Genomic DNA, 12,500 nt, shown 5'->3' with positions numbered 1-12,500 from the left:
ATTCCACTCCTCTTCAAGCTTATTGAGAAGATGCACATCCACAATCTCTTTTACCACTCGCTCTCCTTTAATTCTCAAATACAACTTTTTACTTGACTTCTGAGTTCACTTTTATATGACTTTCTGTCACCTGTCAATTCATTTCATTTTCCTTTCTCTAGAAAAAATATTTTATCTCTTTGCATATACGTATTTTAGTTACGGCTTGCAAAAATATATCAATTATCAAAAGTAATTTTAACCAATGAAATTAAAGAGAAGGGACACCCAAGACCTTAGCTTATACTTTGTATAATGATAAAAAGTATACATTTTTAGAGAAGCGCAGGCATATCGAATTACATAAGCAAATAAATTCATGGAAAAACATGTTTGAAGAAAGTTAATGGCACTTAAGTCTCATATATGAGTAAGGAAAGCAATGTGGTGATATGAGTGAGCAACGGGAAAAAACTATGAGTTCGACCTTGTGGTTATCTCGACCTAGTTATGTCTGTTAAGAGGACTGAGTTACCAACGACAGAAACTGTAATACTTTTTACATTGAAATACTGGCGTTTTTCGGTATTTGCTTTATAACAATATATAAGAGTTATTGATGTAATAGTTTTCTTAGTTAAGTTATTTGCTCCAACAAATGTCTTAAGAGAACACGGTTTTCCAAATTCGTGACATGGTGGAAGGTGGAATCCTGGTCGAACACACAATATATTGGAGCGATCGTTGATAGGGAGTTCATAGGGCCAGGGGATAACAGAGCACGTACTTGATATCTGCAGAGGCAGCATAGTATTACCATTTCTCCGTATACACGAAAACAAGATGCACGCGAAGACAGTCGAGCTCCAGCTGCTAGTGGTCTTGTTTTATATTTCGATCACCGTAGTTCCTTGTGGCGGACACAAGCTATCGACGGCCTCCGTCTCTTCGCTCCTGGAGTTGGCGGGTTTCGCACCTTCGTGCGTCAGTCGCTCCCTGCCACAGTGTCACGAGGACAGCAACCCACAGGCACTACAGCAGTCGCCTTTATTTGAACTGGCCATTCACAACATGACGCTGGACATCCAGCACCTCTCAAGGTCTGTCCAGGAACTACAGAACACAGCAAAGACACTGCCCTTACAAGCGCTGCTCCACATCCTCCAAAACCTCACCCAGTCCCCACCTCAAGCCCTTACATCCAAGAAAGAGTCTTCCCATCCTCGACACTGCCTTGACCTTAAGGAGGGGGGAGACTCTGGTCGTAGTGTCAGAAGATTTTACCCTTTCCCCTGCTGTCCCAACTGGGTCCTCCAAGTCTTTTGTGATCAGGAGACAGATGGTGGAGGATGGACCGTGGTTCAAAGACGCGACGACCTCCCTCCTTACGAGGACTTCTATCGTACCTACATAGAATACGAGAGGGGCTTCGGGGACATGGAGGGTGAGCATTGGCTCGGTCTCGAAAACATTCACCACCTGACGTCGCACAGCCTCCAGGAGCTCCGCATCGACCTGGCCGACTTCGACAATGCCACGAGGTGGGCCAAGTACGGTTTCTTCCACGTCAGGGACTCGGACTCCAAATACGTCATGAACTGCGGAAGGTAATAAACCGTGATGATTAAAAGTTTAGTATTAGTGAGACTTAAGCCTTAAAGCAATGAACTTAACGGTATCTATCTTATGTAACCTTTGTTTCCGTCCTCTTTACTAATTTCCTGCTACAGGTACAATGGTGATGCTGGAGACAGCTTATCAGTTCACTCTGGTCAAAAGTTCTCGACTCACGATAACGATAACGACGCGTATACAGGCAATTGTGCTGAAGGGTAAGATACACAAATAAATGCACACACAACACGTACACACACAGTTAACAGTGTCCCCTTATAAACAAGTATTATCACTGAATTATTCACTGGGAAATTAAGCAACTAAAAAAAAAAAAAAAAAATAGAAATTATGGGAGCATTAGTGAGAAGTTCCTTGTCTCCTGACAGTTATATCAATTATAACCAAGGGTAGAACATGGAGGTTATTAACGAAAAGAGTGGTTTTTCTTCACGTAGCTGAGGTAACAAAAAAAATTGTATACAAATAATTCCAACGTAGACTACAGTGTGAAGCAGTGCACCTGACTTTGCTCAAAATGACGGATATAAAGAATGTTAAGAGAGTACAGGTAGTAATAACAAAACTAGTCTGCAGTACTGCAGATAGAAACAATGAAATTGAAATAATTAGACCTGCTATTACTGGAAGAAAAAGTAATATTCACGTTATCCAAGCGAGAGAACAAAATTGATAAACAATCACTTGGTTTGGGACAAAAGAATATATCAAATCTCAGGGAAAAAAAAAACTTATAGGAAACATAAAGAAATACAAATTTCCATATATATACATCATCTCCTATAATATCTTAGAATATAATAGAGCCAAAGGTTAAACAACAACAATAACAACAAAAAAAGCTAGGTATGTTTATTGGTAAAGAAAAACAATACTCCATGGAAGTATCTTTTTTCCTATGTAGATTACCATTAGGCAAACACACACACATAAACACACAAACACACACACACACACACACACACACACACACACACACACACACACACACACACACACGCACACACACACTCACACACACACACACACACACACACACACACACACACACACACACACACACACACACACACACACACACACACACACACACACACACGCACACTTTATATACACATTCATTCACTCACATTTTGTTTTGTTTCTGTTTTTTGTTGTTTTTTTCTAACATTTTTCCTTTTTTCTTGGCCACATGTGTTTGTGTCATTGTATTATAAAATCGCTGATGTCCCTATTATAACTTATGATTTTAATCATGACCCTGTCATGATAAAAAAATTCTATATTTTAATAACTATCTCCTCCCTTTAGCTATAAGGGTGCTTGGTGGTATTTGAAATGCCATGCGACAAACCTGAACGGCAAGTACCTGAAGGGGCCGACGGAGTCTTTCGCAGACGGAGTAACGTGGTCTTCTTGGAGGGGACAACACTACTCTCTGCGCAAAGTGGAAATGAAAGTCAGGCCCTCTGCGTCGTTCAAGCCATGATGTCCCCTATGAACAAACAGAATAGGTCGCATGATAAAAAAAATGTCTGTAATGAGCCGTGATGTATTCTGTATACAAATATCGAGAGAAATGTCTAATAGACAATTTGAAAACAATAATGTAACCACTGAGAAATAAACACTTGATGTGATTGCTGTTGCTAAATAAGCTTTATTCATCTTGGGGCGATTGTCAGCTGTTTACTGTTCAGATTCTGCATGACTTTTTAAGCGATATATGATAGATACAATTCACGATCTTAAGTTCTTTGCGCATGATATTTAACTAAAAAGAAGCTTATCCTAGTTGACCTATATTTTAGCATTTTTGAGATAAATAGTCTTAAATGTTGGACTGACATAGATGAACCATTATGAATACCAAGATTCACTTATATAGAAAAGATTCTAGCCTCAAAGCATAAATGGTCAAGAAAGACTTCCTCCCCTCACTTTCGCCTACCCAGCATAACCTGTAATGAGACATTGAGACACAGACATGGAGAGTCCAGCCTTCGGGGTTTAGGAGTCTAGTTGGGGAGGGAGAAGCTAGCCCACTTTTCAAAACGCCTGACCCATGCATCCCTCCAAAGTGCTGGTCTCAATGTTTGTATTGTTTGTTGTGTATCATATTTTAGATGCTAAAAGACAATCATTATGATCATACGATGAATATCTCCAAATCAGTTTCTACCGGATGACTCCTGAGTGGCTCTAACTTATAAAGAGCACCTCACAGCACTTAAAGGACCACCCATAGCTAAACCTCTCTATTGCTGAGCTGGAAGTTCGTTCGACACGGGGGGAGGAAAATTCTCTGTTCCTCTAGACAAAGTATCAGCCAGGATGTTATTTTTCTGCGTATGTGGGTCACACGACAGTGGAACGGTTGGAAAGCCAAGGCCCCGTGGAGAATACGTTGATTGCTGAGACGGTCTTTATCAGATGAATACCAAGGGGTTGTGGTTAGTGTAAGTAAGGTCTCAGCCACGAGAGCACTAAGATAGCACTCAAAGTGGGAGAAGGCTGAAACCATCACCAGGCTTCTTTTTCTATTCTAGAGTAGGCGGATTGGCGAGGGAGAAGCTTCGCGGAGTAGTAGAGGACGGGAATCAAGGTTTTGTCGCCTACTCTTGTTTGTAGGAGAGCAACTCCGATTTCGTCTTCAGCTACATCCACTTGCAGTACAAAGGGACTGGAGAAGTCTGGGGTTTGAGACACTGGCTCGTTGGTCAGGAATTGTTTGAGTGCTTTGAATATTATCTGGCATTCGGTGGTCCAGACGAACCCCTTTGGGCTGGAGAGAGCATTAAGGGAGGCAGCTATAGACGAGAAGTCCCTGCAGAGGCGGCGTTAATATCCCACCATTCCCAAGACCCATTGAAGGGATTTGTGGTTGTAAGAGACCGGTAGATAGAGGTAGACATTTAAGGTAGATCGGACTAGATCGAGGGGTAGTAGGACAGGAAGGAAACTTTATAGTCTTATATATGTACCGAGCCCTGTAAGGGGGTAAAAGAAATCTTTGGTCGGGACGACCAACGGTAGCTGCCGAGCCCTTTAGGAGGCCGCTAGATAGAGGTAGACATTTAAGGTAGATCGAAGTAGATCGAGGGGTAGTAGGACAGGAAGGAAGCTTTATAGTCTTTTTGTTAGGATGTTATGATACAACGGCCGACGGCCAACAGGCGACAAGGGTAGCTGAGTCAGACTCGCGCCTTGTATATGTAACACAATGCGGAGTGTCGCCTGATGGTTGCGATATTGTTTTGTCTTGTAATTGTTAGCGGACAAGCCATTTTTTGTTACGACATAATGCTTACGTGGTGATATCGTTTAGAAGAGTATAACAGCCTTTCATATTGAAGAAAAAGGTGGAGGAGGAGAAAAATAATTGGTGTAGAAAGAAAAGATCACGCCCTTGAGGTGTGGCACTTGTTTGAGAAGTAAAAGACTATTGGATGAATGAAAATGTGATGTCAGATATGCTTAAATCCTCTTTGACAGTGTTGTAATGGTGACAGCGATGTGCCGAGAATTAAGGTGTCTGCAGTCACCACTGGAACATGTGTGTTGGTACATGATATTCACATCTTACATTTTACTTGTCTTAGTAAGGCAGCTGTTCTTTACGTCTAAGTTGAATGTCTTTCTTGTCTTGTAATAAATGACGAGATTGATTTTTAAAGCCGGGTCGGTGGGTTTGACGTATTTGTAAATTATATTTTTGAGTGTTTTCTCGTCATCCTTATAGGCCGAAGACATACTACAACCAGCTACACCAAACATAAAACTTTTCTACAGTAGTAATATGTCTTCAGCCTACAAGGATGATGAAAAAGCCCTAAAAAGATGGCCAGTTAAGACCAAAATACGTTTAGAGGAAAATATTATATGAACTTCAGTACCCTACTACGAGATATACATCCAGACGACCGTACATTGGTGTGCAAAATAGAAAAGAAATTCTACAAAGAGAATAATGTTATTGTAGCTGTAGTCTTTAACAACCCATACATTATTAATGGCCTACTTCCAATATATATATATATATATATATATATATATATGTATATATATAAATATATATATATATATATATATATATATATATGTGTGTGTGTGTGTGTGTGTGTGTGTGTGTGTGTGTGTGTGTGTGTGTGTGTGTGTGTGTGTGTGTGTGTGTGTGTGTGTGTGTGTGTGTATCTGTGTGTGTGTGTGTGTGTGTGTGTGTGTGTGTGTGTGTGTGTGTGTGTGTGTGTGTGTGTGTGTGTGTGTGTGTGTGTGTGTGTGTGTGTGTGTGTGTGTGTGTGTGTGTGTGTGTGTGTGTGTGTGTGTGTGTGTGTGTGTGTATGTGTGTGTGTATTACACATATATATATTATCGCTGCTGTATAACCGGTTATCAATTTTATGTTGTCAATGTATGGAAAAAGTACAACGGCGAGCCACAAAACTGATTCCAAATATCAAAAATAAATCATACGAAAATCGACTTAAGCACATGAATCTGTTTTCCCTAAAAAAGCGTAGACTCAGAGGTGACTTGATACAGGTCTTTAAGATTTTAAAGGGAATTGACAACATCAAAAGTGACCAAATTTTCACATTGAATGAGAATCAGACAAGAAACAATGGTCTCAAACTGTCCGGAAATAGATTCAATTTGGAAGTAGGTAGAAACAACTTTGCCAACCGTGTAGTTAATGAATGGAATAAACTTCCTGCACAGGTAGTGCAATGTAGTTCAGTTCGAAGCTTTAAGAATCATTTAGATAGATACCTAAGTAAGATGCTGTAATGATTATAATTTATGTTATATTATTTGTTTTTGTTTTGTTATAATTTGTCTGTCTGATTTTCATTTATTATTAGTTATATGTCAATTTATAATCATTTACTATTTACCTTTTTGTTTGTTATTCAACTATACCTATGCATTTATTTATGTATATTATTTGTTATTTTTACATTATTATAGTTTTAATTTATTATTAATATGATTTTTTTTTTCATCCGACCTAGATATGGATCAAAAGGTCTCCTGTCGGCATGCTCCGCCTTTGTAATCCTTTGTAATCCTTTGTAATGTGTCTTGTAACAGTTTTGAAATACGAATGGTCCAAATTTGTTTTTCCTTTCCATATTTGTAATTGCATCATTTCCAATTCTATAATTTAGTAAAAGACTTTATTCATGTTTGCCCAGTATATTCTTTTATCGACTCTACCTCTCCATTTCTGATTCTATTGATTTATATCATCTCTAAGTGCCTGTAACAAATCACAATAGATTTTTCACTTTTTTGATAGCCTTAGCATTACTTACACTTACACTCCCTTGCTAGTCCCCTCGGTCTCTCCAATCAAGCTCCCATGCAGCGACCCTTCCCACTTCAGGTAACTCAACGGGTTTGGTCGACTTGTCTTAACCGTGTGTTCTGTCGCTCTCCTCTTCCATCGCGGTCTATCTCTTGTGGAGACAACCTTGTAACTGGGATCAGCATCAAGGAAACGTATCACATATAATTAATGCCGGAGTTGACGTGTACGAATTATGCTGGTGACAGGACCATACTGAGTCTCACAGCACAGTCTATGGTTTGATACGTAGTCGTTCATGCGATATTCCATAATTATCCAAAAGCACTTGGTAATCCAGACGCATCTTCAAGTCAGCATCCAATGTCCATGTCTTGCACTCAAACAGGACAAGAAGCACAAATATTTTGAAGTTTAGATCTTACTTTTCCTGTATAATGGTAAACAACGCAATATATTCTAGTTGAGTATGCCCATAATACCGCAGGAAATGTCACCCCTTGGGAGTACTGTACATTCTGACATTATCCATCTTGTTATGCTACCAAGACATACAAAACTCTACAAGGCCTCAGTGACCTTGCGACATTGATGGACAGACTGAACTTTGTCATCTAGTAAACTCCAAACTCCTGGACCTAGGTCTTGGTTAAGAAGACCTGCACTCTAAGCGGCTTAGCCTCTCTGTGGGATGCTTCGAAGGCAACAACCAGGGCCTCAAATGACTCCACAAGAAGAAGAACATCATTAGAAATCACAAAATGTCAATGACCTGAGAGTGGTCGACATTGATCGACAACTCTGTTCAATACCAAGTCTATGGAGGTGTTGTAATATGTTGGGACGAGGACACGTTCTTGCCGTACTCCTGAATGAGGAAAGCAGGTGGACACGTTCTTTTCTATATCTTACAGCTCTCTCTGGTACAGAGTATAAGCTAAACATCATGTCAGTAATTCTCATGGGAATTCCACAGATCTTCGAAAGATCTCCAAACACCCTATGTTGCACAGAATCAAACGCCTTTTAGATGAACATGAGATTCAAGAAACCCCTGTTGAAACTTAAATTGGTGCTTCACAAGATTACAGATTGAAAAGATATATATTTCTTTTTCTAGAGAAACTAATGACGTACTGAAACGCAGATCAGTTTGTAAAGTTTTAATAATGCATCATTTACAAAGACAATATATATATATATATATATATAAATATATATATATATATATATATATATATATATATACATATATATATATATGCAGAAAACAAATCCTTTACAGACATTACAAAAATAAATAGATCAATAAAAAAAAAGAATTTCGAAAAACATTTCCTTTATAGTGAAAACACTATAATTTCCAAATGTAACCAGAGATCTATTATTTTCTTTTAAAGGGAGTACACCATTGACCATTGGAAGTATTTTTGATAATGGTTCCTGTTCCAATTCTTCATGCAGGACTTTAGGTCCCCATCGACGCAAAGGGCCTAATTTTCATTTCCACCTTGCGGAGAGAGTGGCGCTGTCCTCTAAAATCACGCCATGACACACCATCTGAATCCGACTCGATGGGTCCCTTCAGATACTTGCCGTTGAGGTTTGACCAGTGGCAGCTCTTGTATCACCACGCTCCCTTATAGCTAAAGGAAGGGAATAGTTATCAAAATGCATATACTCAATGATTTAATGTCAGTATCATGCTACAACAATAACAATGACATAAGTATGGAATAATATAACAATGTAGTATTCCACGAATATAACCTCAAAAAAGTATATTCATTCAAGTTACATAAACATGTAAGAATACGCACACACATAAAGGTACAAGGTATAAATAAATAGATATCGCGGAAGGAGTTCAGCAAGGCGATACAATTTCACACTACCTATTAAGAGCTTTCCTGCAAGAGATTTCCATGAGGTGTGATTTGGTATGTGAAATGATTGGAAACTTATATTTATATGTGTGAATATATGGTGCTTGGAGATATCTTACATGACAGCACAGTTTTTTAGGAACTCGTCGTGATCATTGTCGTAGGTCGAAAACCTGTTACCACACTGATATGAGAAACTGTCCCCAGCATCTCCAGTGTATCTGTTGCAAGAAAGCGGGAGAGAGGAGGAAGAGAACGGTTATATAAAAAAGACAACGTTTAATGCATTACTTCAAGGCCTTAGACTCAGCAAAAATAAACTTTCCTTTTATCATTATGATGCATTACCTTCCACAGTTCATGACGTATTCGGAGTCCGAGTCCTTGACGTAAAAGAAACCGTACTTGGCCCATCGCGTGACGTTGTCGAAGTCGGACAGATCAATGCGGAGCTCCTGGAGACTGTGCGACGTCAGGTGGTGAATGTTTTCAAGGCCGAGCCAATGCTCACCTTCCAGATCCCCGAAGCCCTTCTCATACTCTATCCAGGTACGCTGGAAATCCTCGTAAGGAGGAAGGTCATCGCGTCTTTGAATCACGGTCCATCCTCCATCATCTGTCTCCTGGTCACAAAAGACTTGGAGAACCCAGTTGGAACAGCAGGGAAAAGGGTAGATTCCTCTGACACCACGACCGAAATCGCCTGCCTCCATTCAGGTCGAGGCAGTGTCGAGGACGGGAATACTCCTTCTTGGGCGTCAGGGATTTAGATGGGGAGTGGGTGAGTTTTTTTTTAGGGTGTGGAGCAGCGCTTGCAAGGGGAGTGTCTCTGCTGTGTTCTGTAGTTCCTGGATCAAGCTTGAGAGCTGCTGGATGTCCAATGTCATGTTGTGAATAGCCAGCGCAAACATGGGAAACTGCTGCAGTGCCTGTGGGTTGCTGTCCTCGTGGCACTGTGCCAAGGCGCGACTGACACACGAGGGTTCGAACCCCGCCAACTCCAGGAAAGAAGAGACAGAGGCCGTCGATACTTTGTGTCCACCACTAGGAACTACGGTGTTCGAAATGCAGAGGAAGACCGCTAGCAGCTGGAACTTGACTGTCTTTGCTTTCATCTTGTTTTCGTGTATACCAAGCAGCTGTAATATAGCGCTACCTCTGCAGATATCTAGGTGCTCTGTTGTCCCACAGCCATGTGAACTCCCTGTCAACGAATGCTCCAATATATTGTGTGTTCGACCAAGATTCTACCTTTCGCCATGTCACGAGTTTGTAGAACTGTGTTCCTTTCAGACAATTGTTCGGACGAATAATTTATCTGAAAAAATGTCATATCAATAATTTCTATATTTTCTTATATATCAAATATCTAAAACCGCCAACATTTCAATGGAAAAAGTATTGCAATTGCTGCCGTTGATAACTCGGTCCTCTAAATAGAAATGACTAGGACGAGACAGCAACAAGGTCAAATTCATTGTTGTTGTTGTTTTTTTCTCAATGTACACTAATATCACCACATTGTATTCCTAACTCAGTGATGAGAATTTAGTGCCTATAACTTTCCTCAAATATGTTTGTCCACGAATGTTCTTGTTTATGTAATTCGAAATACCTGTGCTTATCTAAAAATATACTTTGTACCAATATAAAAAATATAAGCTATTGTCTTGGGGGTCCCTTCTCTTTAATTGCGTCGGTTTAAGCTGTTTTTGATCATTCATTTAATTTTTCCAGCCAAAATCTAAATATGTATATGAAAAATTATATATATATATATATATATATATATATATATATACATATATATATATATATATATATATATATATATATATATATATATATATATATATATATATACATATATATATGTAGAGACATTGGGACAAATTATGAGAAAGGTGGAGGGGGAAACACGGGTCTTTATCTGATTATCGAGTTTATTCCTGACCGGTTTCGCTTACAATAGCTTCTTCAGAGGAGTGTTACTCTGGGTCGAAGTTGGCGGTGTATATAGTATTGCATCCCCCAGTGTTTGTGAAAAATCGGAGCCTGGTACGAGAAGGTATCTAGTTTCTTTCTTGACCACTTTCTCTTTTCGTTGCCAGATACTTTTTGCTTTTCTCAAAGATGTGGATATTAGCGCCTCTGGATATTGTAGCGCTCTGAAGGTTTTCGTAATATGCAGAATTTCTTCGCTTCGAAATTCATTGCTGCATATCCTTAGTGCTCTGAGAAAAAAACAAAACAATTATTATTCCTATTTTGGTCCGTTCGTTGTGTGCGCTGTAGAAGTGTATTAAATCGTATTATTCTTATTATTATTGATTATGTATCGATGCTAATTATTATGTTGTATTATAATGTGATATACCATGATATGATTTGGTATACTATATTATATATTATATTTTATATTGTATATAGTATCATAGATCGTGTTGTGTTGTATTATTATTATATTACTATTATTGTATGTACCGATGCTGTTTGACATGTACTGGAACCAGCCACCAACCACTCCGCAAGAAGGGAACGTGGGCCTGACTCACTATATACACCGCCAACTTCGACCCAGAGTAACACTCCTCTGAAGAAGCTGTTGTAAGCGAAACCGGTCAGGAATAAACTCGATAATCAGATAAAGACCCGTGTTTCCTCCTCCACCTTTCCCATAATATATATATGTATATGCGTATATGCGTATATGTATATATGTATATATGTATATATATATATATATACATGTACATATATACACATATATACATATATATATATGTATATATATATATGTATATATATATACATCTATATATATATACATATATGTATATATATATATATAATTATTTATTTCATGTATATAATAATACTGTATATGTATTATATATACAAAGGTATCTAGTAGATAGATGAATAAATGGCCGTGTGTAATAGCATGTTCGGTATTCCACTCATTTTCATGCTTAGTGGCATGATGCACATTCGCAATCTCTTTTACCTCTGGCTCTCTAGTAATTTTTGAATACTACTTTTAACTTGCCTTCTGAATTCACATTTATATGGCTTTTTGTCACCTTCTACTATTTCACCTAATTTTCCCTTCTCTAGATAAACATTTTGATCTCTTTGCATATACGTTTTTCGATTAAGGTTGGCAAAAACTATATGAATAATTAAAAGTAATATCAACTGACGAAATTAGAGAGAAGGAACACCCACGACCATAGTTTATATGTTGTATATTGGTACAAAGTATACATTTTTAGGGAAGCACAAGCATACCAAATTACATAAACAAGCAAATTCACGGAAAAATAAATTTGAAGAAAGTCATTGGCACTAAAGTCTCATTAATGAGTCAGGAAAACACTGTGGTAATATGAGTGAGCAATGAGAAAAAAAAAATGAATTCGACCTTGTAGCTCTTTTGCCCTAGTCATGTCTGTTAAGAGGACCGAGAGTTACCAACGACAGAAACTGCAATACTTTTTCCATTGAAATGTTGCCTTTTTTAGGTATTTGTTTTATAAGTAGATATAGGAGATATAGATGTAACAGCTTTCTCAGTTAAGTTATCCGCTCCAACAAATGTCTTAAAGAATACGGTGTTCCAAACTCGTGAGATGGTGAAAGGTGGAATCCTGGTCAAACACACAATATATTGGAGCGTCCATTGACAGGGA

At 38.6% G+C, this 12,500-nt stretch overlaps 2 protein-coding genes across 3 annotated transcripts in view; both read left to right on the top strand.

Annotated features, from left to right (window-relative positions):
- Positions 1 to 12,500, top strand: part of LOC143038479 (ficolin-2-like) — a 224,632-nt gene that overhangs the window by 210,386 nt on the left and 1,746 nt on the right. The window lies entirely within an intron of this gene.
- Positions 722 to 5,626, top strand: LOC143038464 (microfibril-associated glycoprotein 4-like). 2 transcript variants are annotated; one of them, XM_076207695.1, is made up of 3 exons: positions 723 to 1,586; positions 1,710 to 1,811; positions 2,926 to 5,626. In XM_076207695.1, the coding sequence occupies exons 1-3, from the start codon at positions 823 to 825 to the stop codon at positions 3,101 to 3,103; spliced, it is 1,044 nt and encodes a 347-aa protein (XP_076063810.1). In that variant the 5' UTR covers positions 723 to 822; the 3' UTR covers positions 3,104 to 5,626. The 2 variants fall into 2 exon arrangements, with proteins under 2 accessions (XP_076063811.1, XP_076063810.1); XM_076207696.1 differs by lacking the exon at positions 1,710 to 1,811 and having other exon boundaries at positions 722 to 1,586.

Source organism: Oratosquilla oratoria, chromosome 24 (assembly GCF_046742065.1).
Source record: "Oratosquilla oratoria isolate Oo_2021 chromosome 24, ASM4674206v1, whole genome shotgun sequence".
In the NCBI taxonomy this organism is placed as follows: Eukaryota; Metazoa; Arthropoda; class Malacostraca; order Stomatopoda; family Squillidae; genus Oratosquilla; species Oratosquilla oratoria.
Note: the sequence above shows the minus strand (reverse complement) of the source record. Positions and strands in the feature narration are given on the sequence as shown.